The following is a 21,543-nucleotide window of genomic DNA, read 5'->3' as shown; positions in this document are numbered from 1 at the left end:
TATTTGTTTGTCTGTGAATTTGTCTTGCTTGACACATTGGAGTCCCTGGGTCAGACGTTTCTGTAGGATGTGATTTTCGTGTTTAGTGAAGTTGTCCCCCATTGTCTGCAGGGAATATGTCCCAAGACCCCCAGTGGATGCCTGAAACCACAAACAGTACTAAACCCTGTATATATGTTATATTTTTTGCCATACCTACATACTATGATAAAGTTTAAACTACTCTTGCATTCTGGGGCCATTATTAAGTAAGATAAGTGTTACCTGATCTGATAACCGAGAAGGCTACTAAGTGACTCATGGGTGGATGCGCTAGACAAAGAGATGATTCACATCCGGGACGGAACAGAGAGGGATGGCGAGAGATTTCATCACTACTCAGAACAGCATGTAATTGGAAATGTATGGATTTTTTTCTGGAATTTTCCATTTAATATTTTTGGACTGCAGTTGACTGCAGGTAACTGAAACCATGGACAGTGAAACCCGAGTTAAAGGGGGACCACTGTATTGCCCATATACTGTGTCATAAGGTACATGAATACGTACTAAGCTTTTTTCCTGCTACGTTTTTTTCCACTGCCATGGTTCTCTCTGTCTCAGAGGTGAGAGAGAGAAGCTGTGGATTGGCTGTACTTGGAGGTCCTCCAGCCAACCTGAATCATGCCATAGCCCCTGGTAGGAAGACAGTGCTCTCAAGCAGTGCTTCTCCAACTTGCACATCGAATCAGCTGTGGCTCCTGCTACAATGCAGATTCTGGTTCAGTAGGATGAGGGTGGGACCCAAGATTTTGCATTTCTCCAAGGCTCCCAGATGATTCTGGTCTGGGGACCCCACTTTGAGTAGCTAGAATGTGGAAGGGACTTTTGTCTCCTATTTTCCTAGACTTATATTGTTCTGTTTCTGAAATGTTTATGGAAGTGTAGCCCCAAACCAGAAACTATTGGCAAAAAAGTGAAATAGGATCTTCTTGCACTGTGTTTTTTACCCCTTGAGGTCCCCATGCATTTATTTGTTTTGATTTGTGTCCCTGACATTAAAAGCCACTCTTAACATTGGAGCTGTTTAAAACTCCAGAATTGCACTGTGTGCTAAATTGTTTTCTTGCTGATTATTTTTTTTAAGTCCTTTTGGGGATTGCGTTGACTTTGGCCTCTGAGGCAATGCTTAACCCTTAGCAGTCAGGGAGTATGAATGAACGTGGCAGGACTGGGAAGGACTGTAAGAGTTAAGAAGCCATTGGGTACAAATACCAGAGAGTTTGACTGGCAGGAGATGAGGCAGGACAGACATCTCATTATCTCACATACAGAAGTCTGGGACATTCATTTCTAGGGTTGGTGCCAAAGCCCAGGGATACCACAGAGGTCATGGGCTCTTTCCTAGTCCTCTCCTGCACCCTAGTAATGTTAGGGAGCACATGTCCCCATGTGTTGCTCTTGCTCCCAGCCTTACCCTCACATGACAGTGTCCCAAATAGGCAGGGAGTGGGGAGCAAAGGAGCCTTATAAGGTGGTTCTTATATTTAGGCAGAAAATTTCCCCACAAAAGCCTGCATCCTATTTCCCTTGGATCGCATGGGGAACTAGGGCAGACCCTCAGCCATGCACTGACGGGAGGAACCAAGCACCTTGATGGCCTCGATCACTGCAGTTGTAACAGTGTGGTGTTGAGTAGGCCGTCAACAGTGTGCACTACAACATTACCAAGGACCTGCAATATATATTCTCCGCCCCCCATTTTATCGCTTGTGAAACTATTGTCCAAAGAAGCTACGTAAATTAGCAGGGAGTGTAATTGGGATCCTCAGGTGGAAATGTAGCGCCTTCCTACTCGGCATCCTCCCCTCTCTGCCTCTTCCCATGGGTGGTGGGAGCCTCACTGGGGAAGGTCAGGACCCCATGACCTGCACCGGCCGCACATCCCACAGCAAGGCTGTCACTGTCTGTCCTCTTGCCGGGTGCGCTCACACTCATGGCACAGTGAAATGTCACTACTAGAGCAGAGAGAAAACTGCTCCTATGAGCAGAGTGGCCTTATTTCAAGAGGAAACCAACCCAGTGAGTGTTGGCAGCTGCTGTCCTGGATGTTGCCACATCCTGACTTGGTCCCCTGCTTCTTGCCCTGGGTTTGCCGGTCCTGCTGAGCACAGCACAGGTACCCGGAGGTGTGGCCTCCACCTGGCGGCCTTGGTGCGTCCCCTCTGCACTGTGCTCCTCCTGCCTTGGTTTGCAGCAGGCGCAAGGGTCAGCCCTCCCCCTGTTCCCTGTCACACTCTTCTTGTGGGGAGGCTGGTGACACCGCAGATGGCAAGGCTCCTGGAGAGTGAAGAGTTGTTCCAAAGTAATTTAAAAACAAAAATAAACAGAAAACCCGATAGAAAAGGCTGGGTTTAATCAGACATTAGAAAAGACAGGTCCCATATGCTACACTCGGACTAAAGGTGCCATCTTCTGTTTCTGGTAATTGCTAGATGCCCTTTCCCCCAGATTCTCCGCAAGAGAAGGAGAGCAGAGTCAGAAAGGTCATTAAACAGAAAACCCGATAGAAAAGGCTGGGTTTAATCATACATTAGAAAAGATAGGTCCCATATGCTACACTCAGACTAAAGGTGTCATCTTCTGTTTGCTGGTAATTGCTAGATGCCCTTTCCCCCAGATTCTCTGCGAGAGAAGGAGAGCAGAGTCGGAAAGGTCACGGTTTTCGCAGTTCCAGGTTCAGGGTCACGCCTCTTCCAGCTGCAAGCCAGATTCCTTCTTCCATCCAGGTTAGCTTTCCTAAGCTGCAGTTCTGATCATCGCACTCTCTGGTTAAAACCTCTGTCCCCACAAGACACGTGAAGCACAAGGCAGCCATCCCGGCCATAATTTGTCCTGCGTGCGGAAGCCAGCAGGCTTCTAGGCCTGTTTCCTCCTGCCTGCAGTGCTCGCCCGATTGTTAGGTCCCTGAGCAGAGTGCTTTGGGCCTCTGTAACCGACCAGATCACCCCGCACTGGCGTCTGACACGTAGGGAAGCCTGCGGGATCAGGCAGGCCGGATGCTGGCGGCCCTGACGGTGTTCCTGGGCTCGGAGAGAACATTTCAGTTCTGCCAGTCAAGTCTTGAGAGTCTCTCGTGAGAAAAAGAACTGGGAACCAAACCAAATTATGAAGGGCTTGCTTTTTGATGATATAAATATGACATTCAGGATTAACGAGAGAACCTCAAACTAGTTTTTCTGTGTTGGGCAATCACACATTGATCTTTACTCAGGGAAGAGCTTAAGAGTTGTGGACTCTTAACCCCATTCTTCCACGTTGCATTTCCTTCTCAGTGCAGAAAAAGACACTGACTTCTTCCAGAAAAGAAGACGGAGGCTGAGTGGCCAACTCCTCGGTGAAGGACTGTGGGTTTTACTCAGACCCTCGATAACTTGCGAGGTAGTCTTTGGAAAGTCATTTAATCTTTTCATTTTTTTATTCCTTGCTCTTTTTCAAGCCCCATATCACGGAATCATCCTATTTTGTTAAGGGTTTGTCTGTCCTTTTCCATCTCCAGAATCTCTATTCACATACAGACGCTGTTGATTTTACACCTGGGCCGTAGCTGTGGTCTTCCTTGCCTCTAGCCTTCCTCCTTTCCCCAACACCCTGCATGGCTACTTGCCCCACCTTTTCCTCTTCACTGGAGAGAGCAGCAGTCTCATGCTGCTAATTGGATCAGGCACAGCTTCCCTCACCAGCTGTTCAGACACTGTGGTTGGCTCCTCCGCAGTCTCCACGCTTCTTGGCTTTTTTAGACCATGGCCTTTGGGGAAAAGAGGCTGCTCCCAGCAAGAAAACACCAGGGGCCCCCTCTGGCTCCTGCTGCCCCAGCCTCAGCCCCAGCCAGCCACAGGGAGGTCAAACGGAATCAGTACCTGCTGTAACCCATTTAAAATGCATCTTAGGAGGCTCTGAACTATCAGATGTTGATTCCATTACTCTCCAGCCAGGTTTTGAATGGACCTAAGCCATTTCCTTCATATACAACCCAGGTTCCTTTTCATGGGTATTAGTACCTGTTGTAAATATCTGAGGGAGGTAAGGGTTGGCTGCTCAGCCACAGTGTCACTCTCAGGTTTTAAGGAAATCAAGCTTCTCACAATTGGTTCTGCAAGCTCAAGGGGCTTCCTGCTCCTTAGGTGAATGAAAAGTTCACCGGAAGCAAGCGTGTGAGAATCTAGTACAAGTGACTCTCATACACTTGAACTTGGCATCTAGAAGCTCACTAGATAGAGAACTGGATAGGGATTTACTGTTAACGTATACTCCAGCCTAGCTGGAATCGTTCTTCCTATCTGTGCAAGAGTGGGGAGTACATCTAAAATACTTTAGCCACTTTCTGTGTGCTAACCACCTTGACTTTCGCTAATGAAATCCCCTTTTCTAATATGCATCATGCGTGTCAACAAGTGACTGTTTTCCCCGATAATAGCCTTACTTTTTCGCTAATGAAATCCCCTTTTCTAATATGCATCATGCATATTAGACTGTTTTCCCCGATAATAGCCTTACTTCGGGCATTTACCTGGCTCCTATGGATCTATACTCAGGTACAGATAACAGAAATATACCCAGCAACTGCCTCAGGCACCCTGGCATCCCGGGTAGAATGCCAGTTGAGCACCTGGGTCCTCGTATCAGCAATAATATCGCATGGTCTGCGTCGAAGGATCTTAGGTACATTTTAGACATAGCAACACTGTTTTGTTGGCAGACTAGATTTGCAGGCTGCTAAATGAGGCAGGCGGGATTGCTTTTTCACTTAAAAAAACCACCACAACAACTATTGCCAACAACAACAAGAAAAGAGGTTTCACATAAAAAAAATCTTGATGTTTGGCCTTCTCTGGGAAAATTGGGACATCTGCAACACCCAGTCTCACTCCTCGGCGGCAGTGGTTCTTTTCCAGCTGAATGGCAGAGGCCCGTTTTAGACTTGGGGTGGGAGGGCGCTGAGAATGGGCTCCTGGGAAGGGCCCAGCTCTTCCAAACATCTCCCTGCGCTGAGCCCTCAGTCACTGCGATTGTGCTGTTGGTTTCCAGGACCCTCTCCCCGCTGTCTGTAGGTACTCGAGTGTTTGACCCTTGCAGCTGTTGGTCAGTTTTTCTTGTTGGCTCAACACTTGTGCTTTGCTTGTGCTGTTTCTTTGGAATGTCATTGCCTTTCGGGCGTGCCTACCCCCGTCTTCACCTCATCTTCAAGGCCAGCCCCAAGGTCCCCTGGCATGTGGAGTCTCACACGGCTGTTATGGCCCTAGCCCCTCTGCTCTGCACAGACAGCATGGCGTAGAATTTGATTTTACACGTCGTTCTATTGTTTATTGTTTCATGTCTTCTCTCTCCTACATGGTCATATGTTTCCTGACTGTCAGGAAGCATAGCTCTCTTACACTGTGTATTTATCACTGTGAAAATGTTAATGCTCAGCCTACTTACGTCATTTTTTAAAAGGCAGAGAACAATACCTTATTGATCTACCTAACAATTAGTATGAAGCATATTTATACATGGTGAAAAGCAGTAGGACAGTGTTCTAAATACGAAAGTAATATACAGGTAGGGGCAACCAGGAAGCCTGGTAAGGAAACAGAGGCCCAGAAAGGGGGAGCGCCTTGCTGGAGTCCCACAAGGAAGCCTGGTAAGGAAACAGAGGCCCAGAAAGGGGGGGGGGCGCCTTGCTGAATTCCCACGGTTGGCGGAGAGCCTAGTCTTTGCTCTAACCATGGTGGCACCCAGCCTTGCCAGCACTACATCTACAGCCAAGCCCTGCAGATCCTCCTTAAGGCTTAGTATTCACATTTCAAAATGAAAGAATTCCCAAAGTTACTTAAATAGTCCGCCACAAATTAAGCAAAAGTGTGGATGCCTATCAAACTCTCCACACCTTGACACAAGGTGGGGGGAGGGGGGCTATGAAAAATCCCCAAGGCACCAAGAGTCTAGATACGGTGTGGACTGGACTGGATGATGACAGGGCATCGGGTGCAAAGGCAGCACCCCGAGGGTGTGAGGGCAAGGGATACAAAGTAAGCAGCTTAGCTGGGCTGGCATTTGAGAGTAGTGATGGATGAGGCAGGCAAGGGAAAGGGAGTTAGATTTGCATGTTGTGCTGAGGGCGTTTGACTTGGGGCGGGGGGTGCCTTTAGAGCCTTTTTAGCAGGGGCAGGTCTGGTTGCTTGGAGCGTGGCTCTGGGGCAAGCAGGGAGCTGGGGACAAGAGGCTGCCATGGGAATCTTGGCTTAACCCCAGGCAGTGGCAGTGGTGAGGAGCATTGTGGAGAGGAGAGCTGTGGAAGGGCTCAAAAGATGTGGGAGCCTTTTACAACATTACAGGATGACAGCATTCTTTCTGGGCCAAGATGGAGTTATTCCAGTAGCCAGGAAGCGGGGCTGGCTACCTCGATGAGCAGCCTTTGATTCCATGTTTCCAGAGAAATGCTCATGGCTTCTGGCCCCACTCCCTCTGGCTGTATAGATGTATCCTTTAGGAAACAAGGGCGCTTTTCACTGTGCCTGCTTGGCCACCTCCTTCTTGCTGTCACGTGTACGCTGTCTCCACAGCATATACTGATTTTCCTGTTTGCATAGGCACACCATGTACTTTGGTCAAAAGGTCCTGTTTCTCCATACATATAAGTCTTTCTGGATACACATTAGCCATACACAGGAGCAAATTGTGTATTTTTTCTGTAGTCGTAAGTGTGAGGGATGTTAAGAGTGGTGTTTTCTGCTTATGGAGCTTTCTGTTTTGAGTTTTACAGACATTTAACCATCTGTTTATGACTTTAAAGTGAGTGCTTTAAGTGGAGGCCATGAATAAATATATGAGTCATGAAAGGTATTGAAGAGGTATTATCAATAATGAATTGCCACTATACATCTTTCTTAGCTATTATTGAAGCTTTAAAAAAGGTCTAATGTAATCAGATTGTATTTTTAAGGAATTTTAAAAACTCTAATATTAAATATAGATTTTTAAATCTGGATTATATCTTTTCAGAAGAGATTTTGGGGTTGCTTGAACCGTATTTAAAATAATCTGTTTTTTTCTTTGTTGTTGTTTATTAAAGCAACTTTTATCCAGGTCCTTAATAATTTACAGATGACATGTATTTATGTAATACTGTGTTACCAAATTATTTAATAAAAATGAAATGTCAGATTTATTGTTGAACTTCTTTTCAGAAATATGCAAATAACATTGTCTTTTCCTCCAGCCAAACAAATGATTCATTTCACCTAGTTATTCTATAAAAGAATGAATTCTATCTTCTCCTCCCTGTAGGTGATTGGTTCACAGGTTCCAGAGTTTTTTTTTTTTTCCATAAAGCTTCATTTATCTGACTGCAATGTAAAAAATCAAAGAGTTTTAGAGTTTAGAGAGCAAAACATCGCTGGGCTGTCTCCTGCATGTCCAGGACGATGCCTAACCAATTGAGCCACACTGGCCAGGGCTACAGCATTTTCAAAATATACTTTTCAATATTAATGTGAGAGTAGCGGTTGGAACAAATATTCCATTTGTCAATTTTTATTCCTTTTGTTGTAGTTGACATCCTTTGGGAGTTGAATAAATTTAAATATAAATAAAAGAAATAACATATTTCAACTCAGGGAATAGTGTTATTGCATAGCTTAAAATTATAGACCTAAAACAAATGCTAATATATTTTGACCTTGGTTTGTACTTGACATCCTGGCAACCAACAAAGGGGACCGGCAGAGGGGAATTCTGAGAGCAATTTGAACGGGCTCGCACTGCTTAGTCTGCTGTGAGGTTTTGAGGTGTTGACTGCCCTTTTTATTACTATTTACCAGCTTACTATCAAGCTGTCCTTGAGTTAGCTCTTACTAATACGTCTATACTAGCCCATAGTAGTTGATACTTACCAGTTTTAACCTTTAGTAAAAATTTAAGAAATGCATGCATTAATAATCATTGGGTATTTCTATTGTCACATACAAACATCATTTTTACATCTATGCATGTATGTATATTCAATATGCCTAGGTAATTCATTTTCTCACAAAAAAGAACTTCTAGTGTATCATGGATATGAAGAACAGTATTACTTTATTCCATCTATACCTAGGAAAATTCTCCAGAAGAGCAAACATTGAAAAAGCCCCCAAAACCTTTTCAGATTGAGCTTTTCCTTTGTGTTGAATCGGTACACGTGGAACCAAGTGGGCAGGCTGGCTCCAAGTACCTGGGTTTGTGGATGTGCCACCATGATTTTGGTAGAGAACACTGTTTGTTAGAGAACACTGTTTAAGCAAGGACGTGGGGATGTGGAAGACAGATGCTGTCCATCCCTTTATTAAAAAAAAAAAATCCACTTCCCAGGCATTGATGACGTGGAATTAAATTGGCTATAAAATAATCATAATAAAAGAAAAACAAAAAGAAATTACATCACATACTGGTTTTACTGCCTCTGGTGCTTCGCTTATAAATTATTTTCCAAAGTGAATCTTGGCTAAAAGCTAAGCTCCTTTATATTTAGGGCTTTGGAAATGTGTTTAATTTTCACTGGTGTAATCATTTGTGGTTAGTTCTGACTTTCGGGACCTTTTTGGTGGGTAATAGACTTTGGTGTGCTGAGCTTTTGGACCCGTGGGATTGTTGACCCATCACCCTGATGGTGTTCTCCAAAGTGCAGTGGACGGAGGATGGCGGGACTGCCCCGGTATATCCCTGAGAGAGTGCATGGTGGCTGGGAAGGTCATGACCGCTGTAAAGGTCACCAGGAAAAGGGATGTTCATACAATCAGAATTTGTAAGCAATAATGTCTTACATAAAATAAGGGTGATTTTCTTTTCCCTTTCAGATTTTGGGGTAAGTGCATTCTTAGCAACAGGGGGTGATGTTACCCGGAATAAAGTCAGAAAAACATTTGTTGGCACCCCGTGTTGGATGGCCCCTGAAGTCATGGAACAGGTAAAAATAAACGATGGTCTTATTGACATAGTACAGTCGTGCACGTTATTAATACACTAACATTTCATTCAGAGCACCCATTTCACTTGAATGCATCACATAACTAAAGTTTAACTCCCGGTTGCTGGGCTTGACACACTACTATCTAAGTTCTGCCCACACAGTGTGGACTTCCCCATGTGCGGGCCTGCTGTCTAATTGTGTTTTCTCCTGGTTCCTTTCTTAGGTGAGAGGCTATGACTTCAAGGCCGACATGTGGAGTTTCGGAATAACTGCCATCGAATTAGCAACAGGAGCAGCGCCTTATCACAAATACCCTCCCATGAAAGTAATTGCTCTTGGAAATATTACGTCGGGTTTGAAATATGGCTGAATGGAATGGGTTCTGGGGTTCTCTTAGACATAGTCATGTTTCTCTTGGACCTGAGGAGAATTAAGGGAGGAATGCAGACAAGCTAAATGTTGTCCGATGTCCTCAGTGGACAGAACAGGACAGAAGTAGTACAATGCCCAGCTTTGAAGCTTGCTTTGTTTGCATTCTCAGCACAGAGCTGAGTAAGGAATGGGATCTGATTGGTCGATGGAGGTTGATAGCTGTGACAAATGCTGGCCATTACTCCTTTGATAGCAGACTATCCCCAGCACTGCAAGGGAAATCTAAAAATAGGTTATAGTGATATCATCTTTGCAGATGGATTTCCCAAATTTTCAGGCCTATTTAAAAAAAATAGTCTGTAACATTTTACCCATTTTCATAGCGTCATGTGGGTGACTCGTTTGAAATAAGCGAGTTCAGTATTTTTTTGAAACAACATACGTTTGGATACTGTTTTCAGATTTTTGTGACTCTTATAATTGGCCTATGTCATTATTTTTCTTAGTTCTTGAGATAGTGGTATCAGGGCGAATTGAGATAGTGATATCTGGGCGAATTTACCCAACTGGATTTTGTTTTGAGACTGAAGTAGTTGGATGGAAATTATGAAGGTATTTTACAGAGAATACTGGTCCATGTTTGTTTCAGTGTTTCCCTAGGAAAATATTGGAAAAATTTAGAAGGATGTTTTTAAAGCCCTGGGAATAAAAAGGTTAAGTAATTTTACTGATTAAAATGTTATTACATGTTTATTGTTGAAAATCTGGAAGTATAAATAAGAATAAAGAAGAAAATAATCATTTAGAATCTCATCAACTATAGATAATCCCTGTTAAGGTTTTAATATAGTTCATTTCTTTCTCTCTCTCTCTCTTTCTTCCTTTCTTAAGACACACACACACACACACACACACACACACACACACACAATTAAGATACTGGGGTGTGTGTGTGTGTGTGTACATACCTAATTTTGTTAGTAAGTAATGATGTAAACAATTTAAGTTACTTTTCAAAGGAAAAGCACTGATTTTTTTCTTGCATTTGGCTTTTCTGTATTCTTTTTTCTTATTTCTTGTTTTCTTTCTCTCCTTACTTAGTGTTGCCACCTGAATGTATAATCCCAGCCTGAAGTCCTGAGGACTTTTCTTAGGACGTTGCAGTTCTCCCACTTTCTTCTGTTTGCTATTATCCTCCACAAACAATAAGCTGTCACTTTAATCCTTCATCTATTCATACATCTGAAAGTGTTGGAAAAGTGGCTTGGCATGTATAGCATTTGCATAAATTAAGGCTGATTTATGCATTAATGCTTTATTCATTGTATAGGTCAGTGGTTTACTATAAATTCTTTTTCTTAAGCAAATCATTTAACGTGTGCCAGAGTGGCATCTTTACCTTTTTGGTTTGAAGCTGTATTCTTATTTTGTTTTGCTAAGAGCAGCATGGCCTTTTGCCCTGGTTATGGTTTTTAGCAACTCAGCTATATTCTGGCCATCTTTCAGTTTTGCCAAGCCTTTAAGCAATTTTCTGTATTTTTTTTTCACTAAAAAAAAAAAAAGGAAATCATGTGTTCCTTTCTGGGATGTTGTGAATTTATTTTTAGGGTTGGTACTGTTACTGAGGCCTTGAGTACAGGCGGTTCCTTGCTGATGAATGACCTGTGCACACTTCACTGCTGCGCTGGTCCTCCCTCTCTCTCCGCTGCACCACGCCCTTTCCCAGCCAGAGCCCTGTGTGCACGCAGCCCGGGCTGGAGCTACGTGCTCCTCCAGGCAGTGCCAGAGCCAGTTCCCAGGAAGCTCTGTCCGCGTGTCTTTGGGAGATCATTCTTAACAAATAGAGCAGATTTTGTAAGTTCTGTCAGTGGAATAACAAAAATGTTAGAGGGCTCGTGAACAAGTTTGCAAAGAGAAATGAATGCTTTAAATACACACGTTCTGTAAAGTTGCAATCACGCTTGTATCTAATCCAGGTTGGTCTCTGATGCTTCTGTGAAAAAACTAAAAACTCAATTGTAGCAATTGCTACACTGAGGTTCTGTCTTTATGTTTGTTTCCGCTGCAGGTGTTAATGTTGACTTTGCAAAATGATCCACCCACTTTAGAAACAGGAATAGAGGATAAGGAAATGATGAAAAAGTATGGCAAGTCCTTTAGAAAATTACTTTCACTGTGTCTTCAGAAAGATCCTTCCAAAAGGTATGTCAAACTGGGTGGATGAGTTACTGGCCTGGTCTGAGTCACCACAAAGCTTTGTTTGTGGAGGGGGAAAGGCTGTGTGAGGACACCTGCAAGGTACTTCTCCTTCAAGGGAAATGCTGCTCCCGCCCCCAGATTTCCAACCTGTTAGTGGAAGACAGCATGGGTCCATAGGGAAACAAGTGGATGGGGGTGGGGGAGAGGCACAAGAAAATGTTAGTATTGGTAAGATTTGCTGTGCTTGTGAGGTGTGGGCGTTGTCATCAAAGGAAATGAAGTAAAGCAGAAATCAAGAGAAATTGGCAGTGGTGCGTTCCGAAGCTGAGCTAATATTCTGCACCGTGTAGGTTGAGCTGACCTCTCAGGATTTGAATATCCTGCTAGCTCAGGTCTAAACCAGGCAGAGCTATTGAATTTTGCATGAGCTTCCTTTTAGTTGCAGAACAAGTTGTTTGTACCATTTGAAAGATTATTGGTAAAGAAGCTTCATATTTTTGCATTAGAAAGATGAATCATATAAACAGAAGTAAATTGTTTTAAATGAACTTTAGAATTTCCTCTTTATTCTCAGGCGATTGCTCCCATACTGTAGTGTGTCTGTGCTCTGAGTTTGTTTCTTCCTTCTTAATTTCTCTCCCGATTTTGAACTCTCCTGAGCGGTAAGCATAGAGCAGGTGTCCTTTATCACTTAAAGGAGAATGTTAATGACGTGAGCCACCCAGGCCCGGCACCCTCCTAGCATGCAGTGAATGTAGATGACAGGCCTGGCTAGGACTCTGAAACGTTATCTGCTACCCTCATCCGCCCTAAGGTCCAATCTGATAATTGTATTTTAAAACGTGTAAACTGGCTTCTCTTCTAAAAACTTTCTTTTTCAGGGAGGGACCTGCTTTTTGAAGAATTCCTTTATTCTTATCTTCAATTCTTTATGAAACTTAAGCCTTTAGACAGTGGTCCTTGAGCTCGTTGAGATCTCACCGAGTGGTGGTGCTGTGTAATTCCAGCTCTTTCAGAAAATCTGTTTGAGGGGCTCCCCTTCTTTACAGTAAGCACAGTGGACATTATTTTACCCATCTCTTGTAGCAGTTCTCTTCATTCCTTTACATTTTACTGAATTTGCATTCAGTCTTTTCTGTATTCGTCCTCTTCTCATGGAGCCAGGTCTAAAGACTGTTTGCTGTTAAGTATCTTGAAATTATTTATTGTAAAAAGGATGCTTGTTTTGTCACACTTATAGACTGTTTCTGCTTAAACATCTTAGTTGCCCTTTGTGTATGATTTGTAAGGTTATTTTCCTCTGAAGTTATACTGGTCTTTCCTTAAGGTTATTTCTTCACTCTCCGATTGGATGAAAATTCTCTTCAATTCTAATTTTATTCTGCAACACTTGCTTGCCTACCCCTTGGATTTAGTGTCATCTCTAAATATCAACTTTTGGCATCACCAAGGAACCAGGATTTAATTCTCCAAAGCCCAATGAGAGAAATGCTTGCCTTCCCAGTTAGCACTGTTATTACTGTTGGTCTCTGTGGTCGTAGAGCTAGTTGAGATCCCACCTAGTGGTGATGCTGTGTAATTCCAGCTCTTTCAGAAAATAATTCTGTACAGTAGAATAGTTAGTGTGCCTAAAGATGTAACAATATCATTCTTTAGGAGATTTGTAATTTTGTTAAAATAAATCAGATGAGATCATCATATGTTATATTTAACAAACCATCCTGATTTCTTACTAATCTTGAGAGTCCTTCCAGGTTTTATTTATTTTATGAACTCGAATATCAGGCTCCTATTACCCCACCCCCAAGAAATATTTTAGAAAAGAGCCATACTCTTAAATTTTTACCCAGTCTTTCCCTCAGAGTTCTTGCCTAGTGACATTATCGATCTACAAAGTATTAATAGTTTAAGAACTTCTTTTAGTTATTCTTTCTGTGTCATACTCTATTCTCACTATTGTACAATTGTGTCTATAACAGAGAGCGTTGGTGGTGCACAAACTTCCTACGTGACTCTTTTTTTTTTAATAAAAAGACATGGATTTGGGAAGTTTGCGGGGGGGGGGGCTTCATGAAATATGAGAATCGAAAAAGAGGCAATGTTGTTGAATTTTTCTTACATAGGTGCAACTTAAAATATGTATTCATTCCAGAATTAATAAGTAAACATTAGATTGCTGCACAATTTTGAAAGAAACCATGAATATACTCTGCCTTCTCTGCCTTTGCTTATGTTATCCATGAGTTCTTCTTTTCCCTCTATCCACCTCCCACCTGTCTTTCAACACTTAGTTCAAAGGCTCCATTTTCTTAGAGATAGATATCCCTGGTGAGATTCCTAGTCCTGCTTTATCATCACCTGTGTGACTTAGTTTCCTTGACTGTAAAATGGGGCTAATGACACTTACTTCATAGGACTGTGATAAGGGTGGAGTAAGAAAATGCACTGAAAACGGATAGCACAGTGCCTGGGGGTTCCTAAATATTCAAGAAATTGGAATTGCCATTCATTATCTGCCTTTTTCTTCCTGACCAAATAGAGTTTTTGCAAATTTTAATTTTCTTACCATATGCTGCATACATGTCTCTTGTAGCAGTACACTGTGTACATATATTGACTTACATATCTGATCTCCTCATAAGTTTGTAAGTTTTTTTTAGAAAGAGAGCCTGTGCCACTTATCCTTATATCTTTCTATCTGCAGTGTCTGGTGTGTCTTATTTACTCAGAGGTATTTCTTGAATAACTGGAGACAATTGGTTTTTTGCAACTTGGGGTGATTTTGACTCATTGCAAAAAATTCAGGAACAAACCTGATTCGAGTAGGCTTAGGAATGAATGCAAGATTTGGGGTAATTTATATTTATTCTGTTGCCTGCAGATTATATACTTGTCAGCTGAAAGCAGATGAATGGGACCAAAGCCCTGGTCTTGCTGAGAACCTTTTTAACAGTGAATAAAAGCATATCAGGGACCAGGCCCAGTTCACGCCTGTGCAGGAGTCCTCAAGCTAGATGAGAAGGGGTTATGCTTTTTTTTTAACCTTGAGACTCATGGAACTTTCCTAAAAAAAAGAGAGCAGAGCTGGATTTTGGAAGCTCTTTGCCTCATTTAAATCTGCGTGCTCTGCCTAGGCATAGATGAAGAATTACTTGTATTTGTATAGCAGAACATTTTGCCATTTCTTAAAAAAAAAAAATGAGCCTTAACCTTGTAGATTACATGCTCCCTATGGATGGCAACTATAAGAGGAACCGGCCTTTTCTTTGAGCAATATGGGTGTGGATATTGCATAGATAAATCCATTGGAAACTAATAAAACTTGAATATTTCACTTGGGGGGAGGGGCCGGGGAGACATGCTGCTCTGCCTAAGGTTAGTGAGCTATTTGGAATTGTCATGCAAATTGCTAGAGCTACTTAAACTGTGTCATATTCCTCCTGAATCCTTTGAAAATTATTTTCAAGTCTCAGTGGACTTGGGTTCATCCATATGTATTAACTGAATCCTTTAACAGATTTTCTTCTGAGAAGGTTAGTGCTTGCAGACTTCCACATTGTTTTCAAGGATTTAAAATTGAATCATCATTCAAAGCTGGGCCAGTTATTTGGGTTGCCGATCTAACATTGCTCATAAGACAGTGTTTGTATTTATACTACCTTGTGTTGCTTGATAATTGAAAGCAGCCACATAAGACATACTGCGCTTGCAGAAGTCTTTCTCCTGTGTACTTAGCCAAGAGGCAGGTAGCATTCAGGGCTCCACCTTAACCCTACACTGGCAGTTGCTACAGCATTGACCATAAAACAGACAAAACAAAAAGACGAAAGTCAGGTGGGCAACACGCACCTCAGCTTTTCTCATACCTCTGTCACTTTCTTCTCTGTCTCATTCCCTCATCCTTTCCAGTTCCATTTTTCCATACTTTGTCCTGGGGTTGTTTGGCACATGGATTTGATTCCAAAGCTGTAGACACCTGAGCTAACTTGAGCACCAAGAGGACCTGCTATTTTGTACTCTGTTTCGAGTAGAAATCACCTATTAGTTAATATAAATATTAAGTCTACAAAAAAAGAATATGGCTTCTTTAAACCTTTTCTCAATTCTCACGTGATTGCATTTTTGTATTTATTGATGAAGGCCAAGAGCGGAGTACAGAGAAAGGAGTTTTCCCTGAAGTCTGCTTTCCCCCTTTATAGTTCGGTTACCATGGAAGTGACCTTGCCGGGGAAGGGAAAGTATTTTCCCAGCCCTGAATCCCAGGGTATGTCTGGCATTTCCCAGCCTTTTCTCTACTTTGGTCCTACACTTGACCCTTAGTGTGCAGGAGGAGGAGGTGGGGTGCAGAGGAGGGACGAAGCATTTTGGCTCCCCGTGTCAGTACATCCACTGTGTACAGACTTTCCCCCTTTTCCTTTTTTGGGGGCGGGGCTAGCATGAGTCTGTTTTCATTACATCATTCTGCTATTTCCCACTCTATTGATCAGATGCTTAGACTTGAAGTGGTGACTAAGTCTGGCCCAAGGAGTTGTGGTTCTGTGTCCAAATGGCTAGCAGCATTTCTTTCACCTTATATTTTACTGAGGTATGAAATTGAGCGATAGCCATTTTCTGCTCTATGCCAGGCATTGGATATAGAAAGGTGAATGCTGTGTGGCCCCTGTCGTGGAAGGGGTTATAACCCAGTGGAGGGAAGGTAGGAGGCAGGGGCAGACAGTTACAGAAGGGGAGTGTGGCAGGCGTGGTGTGTGAGCATGAGCGGGGAACAGAGTGAAGTTGATTAGTGGGAGCTGGGAGGAGTGTCTCTGAAGATGCCTGACATTTAAATTGGCTCTTGACCTCTGAACAAGGGTGTGTCAGTTACTTACAAACATTTTTAAAGCAAGAAAAGCAGCGTGTGCTAATGTCATGAAAGGGCAAGGTGGGTGAGAACATCGTTGTAGCTGGAGGACAGAGTTCACACAGGATGTGATGGGAAAGGAGGATGGAGAAGCCTAGCCTCCCGGCCTCCCAGCCTCCCGGGCCCCCAAGATCCTCTAGGCCAAATGGGAAACTGGCTCTGTTTAGAGGCCGAGTTTAGGGCCTCCGTGGACACAATTTGTACGTGGTGGCTGCACTTAGTGACGTTTCCTGATTCTTTTCTATGCTTGGATGGTGGGTTGGAATGAGGAAGGGAAGTGCTGGAGAGACTCACTGGGAGGCCACTGGAGTGGTTTCGGGCAGAGGCAATGAGGGTTTCAACCAAAACAGTGACCTTGAGTTCCTTAACCATCTTGATTTTCCTAGGTTTCTTTTCACTTTAAAAAATTCAACCTAAGTTTTTTGTATGCCTCCTAGGTATTTGAAGTTTTGTTTTGTGTTGCGAGGTGCTAGGTATAATATGCCTAGCATCTAGCATCATGCCTGACAAATAGTAGATGCTCAATAAATATGTATTTCCTGAGAGAGTGAAAGGATGAATTTGCAGTAGCTGGAGGCCAAAAACGTTGCCGACGAACAGTGAGAGTATACGTTAAAATAACAACCAAAGTCCACTCATGTAAAAGAGTAAGTCTCCTTTTTAGTTCTAGCTTAACAAGGTGCACATTCATGAATTCGGATGAGCTTACCGAGGGATGTGGTACACAAAATGTAAACCGTGGCCACCTGTTGATTAGACCTTCATTTGCTCGGAGCAGCAAGCAGTTAGAGGCTGGTTATTGCAGTGGGTGTGACCATTCTGGGTTCTTTTCAGGTACCTGTAGGCAGTGTTCCACTTGAAACCAAGGGAGAGAGCAGGAACAAGTTAAATTTCTGTTTCTTTGCACAGAAGTACGTTGTGGGGCCCTGGTAAACTCTGGCAGTTTATGCATCGTTGCACTTGGCCACGTTTCCTGATTCTTTTATATGCTTGGGTTTGGCCCCTGGAAACATGTTAATGAAACTTCCTGGTTCCAAAGAAGGGGTTTCTAACCTCTTCAAATATGAGAATCCTTTTAAACTTGCACGCTCCCCCCCCCCCCAACATGGTACTATTTGTACCTTTGCAAATCATTGCCTGAGAGAGAATACCTAATGATACTCAGTAATGGTTCTCTCCCTCCTCCCAGTTTTAAAAGTATGAACAATTTAAAACATACAGAAAAGGTGAAAAAGCTTTACAGTGTTTACTTCTACACCACAACCTAGATTCAACAATTATTACCATTTTTCTATTTATCTACATTTTACTTGCTGAATGAACAGTTTGAAAATCAGTAACAGACTTGATACTTCAGCTTGCATTCCATACAAATTGAGAAATGTTCTGAATAACTACAGTACTTTTCCATGTCTAAGAAAATAAGCAGTAATTTCCTAAAATTGTCTGTTACCTAGCATATTCACTTATCCTATATAATAACAGCCTAATATGCAAATCAACCAAATGGTGGAATGACCAGTTGGCAGGGGGCAGGGCCAGTGAGCGGGCAGTGCCAAGCCAGCCAAGGAGGGTGCCAGAGGGCAGAGGGAGGGGACAGTGATCAGGGACAGCGGTGACCGGCGGCAGCGGCAGAGTGATCAGGGGCGGGGCTGGCCACTTGCCAGCTGGCATGGTCCTCTGATTGCTCCGCTTGTTGCCTCCTGCAGAGGGAGGCCACTGGTGGCAGCGGTGGGACAATGCTGGGTGGGGCTGGCCGCTTGCCAGCCGTCTCCATCCCCCAGTTGGCCCACTGGTCTCCTGCTGCAGAGGGAGGCCAGACTGCTGCTTAGGCCCACTCCCCAACAGGGAGCGGGCCTAAGCCATCAATTGAACATCCCCCCAGGGCTCCTGGACTGTGAGAGGGTGCAGGCTGGGCTGAGGGACCACCCTGAGTCCATGAATTTTTGTGCACCGGGCCTCTAGTCTATATATATAAAAGCCGAAGTGACAGAACGACTAGAACTACCAGAATGACTGGTTGCTATGATGTCTCACTCCCACAGCTGACCTCCTGCGGCCGGCCAACCTTTCATGGTCCCTCCCCCTAGCCAGTGGGCTCTGGGGATCCCACCCATGCACGAATTCATGCACTGAGCCTTTAGTCTTTAATGATTTCCAAAGGTCTTTTGTAGTTTCTCCTCCTTCCTTTCAAATGCAGGATTCAGACCAGGGGCATGTATTGCATTTGGCTTTATATTTCTTTAGTCTTTTAAAATCTGGAACCGTACCCTCACATCTCCTTTTTTTCCTCTTTGACACTGACTTTTGGAAGAGAGCAGTTCATTTGTCTTGCTGACTGACTGTCCTATAGTATAGATTTATGTGACTTTCTTTTTCTGCATTGCTGTTTGTTTTAGAGAGAGCTGTTGATAAAGTAAGCTGTTCTTTATGGACTCATGCCAGCTCATAGACAACAGAAGTAGATAATCAGTACTCTGCCACCTCCTATGAAATACTTATTTAAGTCACAGATGCTAAAATCATCAGGTAAAAGGTTATGGGGGATAGGATATTCATAAACAGTAATGCCAAAGTATTACCCAAAATAACACTTTCCCATTGCAGTGGGTAAAACATACTTTTACAATTGAGAGATCTCAGGCCTGGGGACCAAGTAGTTACACTTAGTATCACTCCCAGTGGAGTTACCTAACATTATGTGCCTCTGACGTGCCGCAGTAAAACGTACACAGTGTCATCTAGGCAATGTTTCCCCCCCAAATGCTTGATTCAAGCTAGTCAAGCCTTCAGACCTGAGAAACAAGTTTAATGACTCCATGAGGAAACAACCAGACCAATCCAGTAATCCTTTTCAATGAACTTGCATTTTATTAATCACCATCATATTTACCTTGCCCTGAAAACCGGTGGTCCGTGTACACCTGAAACAGGGGTGTTTGGGGGTGTGCAGACAGCTGGCACACATGGTGTGTGGACCCCTTGCCTTTCCTGACTCTCAGAGAATCTTAGAGTGCCGTGCACCGTAGTTTCTTGAGGGTCCCATTGCACCTTGTACAGCTTCTCAGTAAATATAGGAATTTATCTCACAGATGTGTCAGTCTGACACCTTTTAGAAACACTGCATTCACTTAGTGAAATGTAAGGGTGAAGGACGGAAGATTGATCGTGCCCCATATAGTTAACTCGGAGGAGTTTGTGTGTTTTGCAGACAAGGAGCTTGGAAAGAACTGGAAAACGGGCACTATTTTATTTGGTGCCAGCTTGTGATTAACTTAGTGTCTGGTTTTGCTATTCCTAAAACTGGTCTTCCAGGAAGACGCTAGGATTAAGTTGTTTCATCAAGGCAGTGTATTTATCGAGTGGTCATTGTTTCAACTCTAATTTATTATTGATCTTTCAGGCCCACAGCAGCAGAACTTTTAAAATGCAAATTCTTCCAGAAAGCCAAGGTAACATGCTTAAAACCCCAAGTAAATCTGCTATTTTGAAACACTGTGAATTTCTACGTTTCGTATCTGATGTTAAAGTGTTGGGAATATCTGTTTTGCAGAACAGAGAGTACCTGATTGAGAAGCTGCTTACGAGAACACCAGACATAGCCCAAAGAGCCAAGAAGGTAAGCGCCATTAGCCCCACCAGCCTAGTAGGACTTGAAACCCATAGAAAGAGTGTTCCACGTGCTCAGGATGTGAATAGTTAGAGGTTACGTGATCAGTGATTGCTCGGGTAACTGCATTCTGCCTTTTGGTTATCTCAGCTTGCTGTCGTTTGTTTGGGTGTGGAAACCATGGGAAACGCAAATGATTTCATTTTTCCATTTATCAGCTTTGCTCAAAGAAGGTCAGAGGGGAGGGCACTGTCATGAGTTCTGCACACTGGAGAGGTAAAACGTCCTTGAATATCTTTCCTTTGGATTTTACAGAAGAGGGACAGTCTTGTTAAAGCCGCTTCCAATGACAAAAGGAAAAACAAAACTTTTGTTTTTGATGTTTTTTTGGGAATATCTTCGGGGTATAGATTTTTTTCTCATAAAAGATCCCGTGGTGACTTTTATTGTCCTCCTTATGTTAACTAAATGATACGTATGATGACTTGAAAAACTTGTCATTCTAGCTTTGAGGTTTTTTAAATGGTACGTGTGTGTAAGTGTATTTATGTGTGTGTTTCACCAGAGTTTTATTTATCTGTAATTACTGATTTCATTTTGGTATGAAACCTAATAAAATGTAACTTCTATTTTGGTTTTAGAATTATATTAGATATTTATTATTAAAAATATGTATGTAGTCACAGATTTAGCTTTTCAGTTATTAAGGAAGCCGATGTGATAGCTGAGTCCCCTGCTCTGTAAATAAAATTGGCAAAGAAGTATGCACTAGTGATACATCTCACTAGGCCCAGCTATGAGTAACTTTGAATGTTAACTTCCAGACCTTGACTTTATAAAACATCCCGTATGGAATGCATTTCGCTAATGCTTTAAAATTACTTTAAATAGATTTTAAATAGGCTTTAAGAAGTGACCCATCTGAGCATCTCTGCTGGGCCAGCAGACCCCTGTGGGGTGGGCTGGTCCCCGGGCTGTGAGCCTGGGCTAAGGCTAGGGGGCTGCCGCGTTGACTGCAGAGACCTGAGCAAGGCTGGCCGGTGGGATGTCTCTGAGGGAAGGTGGAAGTGGGCAGATCGGGTCAGAGAGGCACCTCTCCAGCACAGCAGGGAGTCAGCGCTTTGGTTGGAGGCAATAGAAGCTAGACGTGCCCACAGAGTCCCAGGGCCCCACAGCGAAGCCTGAAGGAGTGGCCTGGAGAGATTCCCCGGGGTGTTGGAGTGGAGCATGAGGTCTTTTGATGAGATCTCTAAAATATCAGCCAGAGTTGAAGAAAAGCTGTTAGAAAGCCATTGGCTTGTACAGTGTGTGTCTCCAAAGAACATTTTTTTTTGGCTTTGCTTTTTGTCCCCTGGAAGTTTTGTTTGATCTCATCCCGAGGCTCTTCCCTAAGAAGGTGTTCTCTGTGGAACTTTAGCCTCACACCTCCAGCTCCTTGTTGGTGGCCAGCCAGCCTCTGGGGGCCGGGGGCGGGGGGGGGGGGGGGGCCAAAGG

The 21,543-nt window shown here is 43.3% G+C and overlaps 1 protein-coding gene across 1 annotated transcript in view; it reads left to right on the top strand.

The window, feature by feature from the left end:
* The window catches only part of STK39 (serine threonine kinase 39), a 226,408-nt gene that overhangs the window by 31,404 nt on the left and 173,461 nt on the right, over positions 1-21,543 (top strand). The window contains exons 5-9 of the mRNA XM_014545426.1: positions 8,856-8,965; positions 9,192-9,293; positions 11,409-11,542; positions 19,843-19,891; positions 19,993-20,058. Of these exons, the coding sequence (XP_014400912.1) occupies positions 8,856-8,965; positions 9,192-9,293; positions 11,409-11,542; positions 19,843-19,891; positions 19,993-20,058 (461 nt within the window). The remainder of the gene's footprint in view (positions 1-8,855; positions 8,966-9,191; positions 9,294-11,408; positions 11,543-19,842; positions 19,892-19,992; positions 20,059-21,543) is intronic.

The sequence above is a fragment of the Myotis brandtii genome, unplaced genomic scaffold, assembly GCF_000412655.1.
Source record: "Myotis brandtii unplaced genomic scaffold, ASM41265v1 scaffold112, whole genome shotgun sequence".
NCBI classification, from domain to species: domain Eukaryota; kingdom Metazoa; phylum Chordata; class Mammalia; order Chiroptera; family Vespertilionidae; genus Myotis; species Myotis brandtii.
This window is presented reverse-complemented; position numbering and strand designations above follow the sequence as displayed.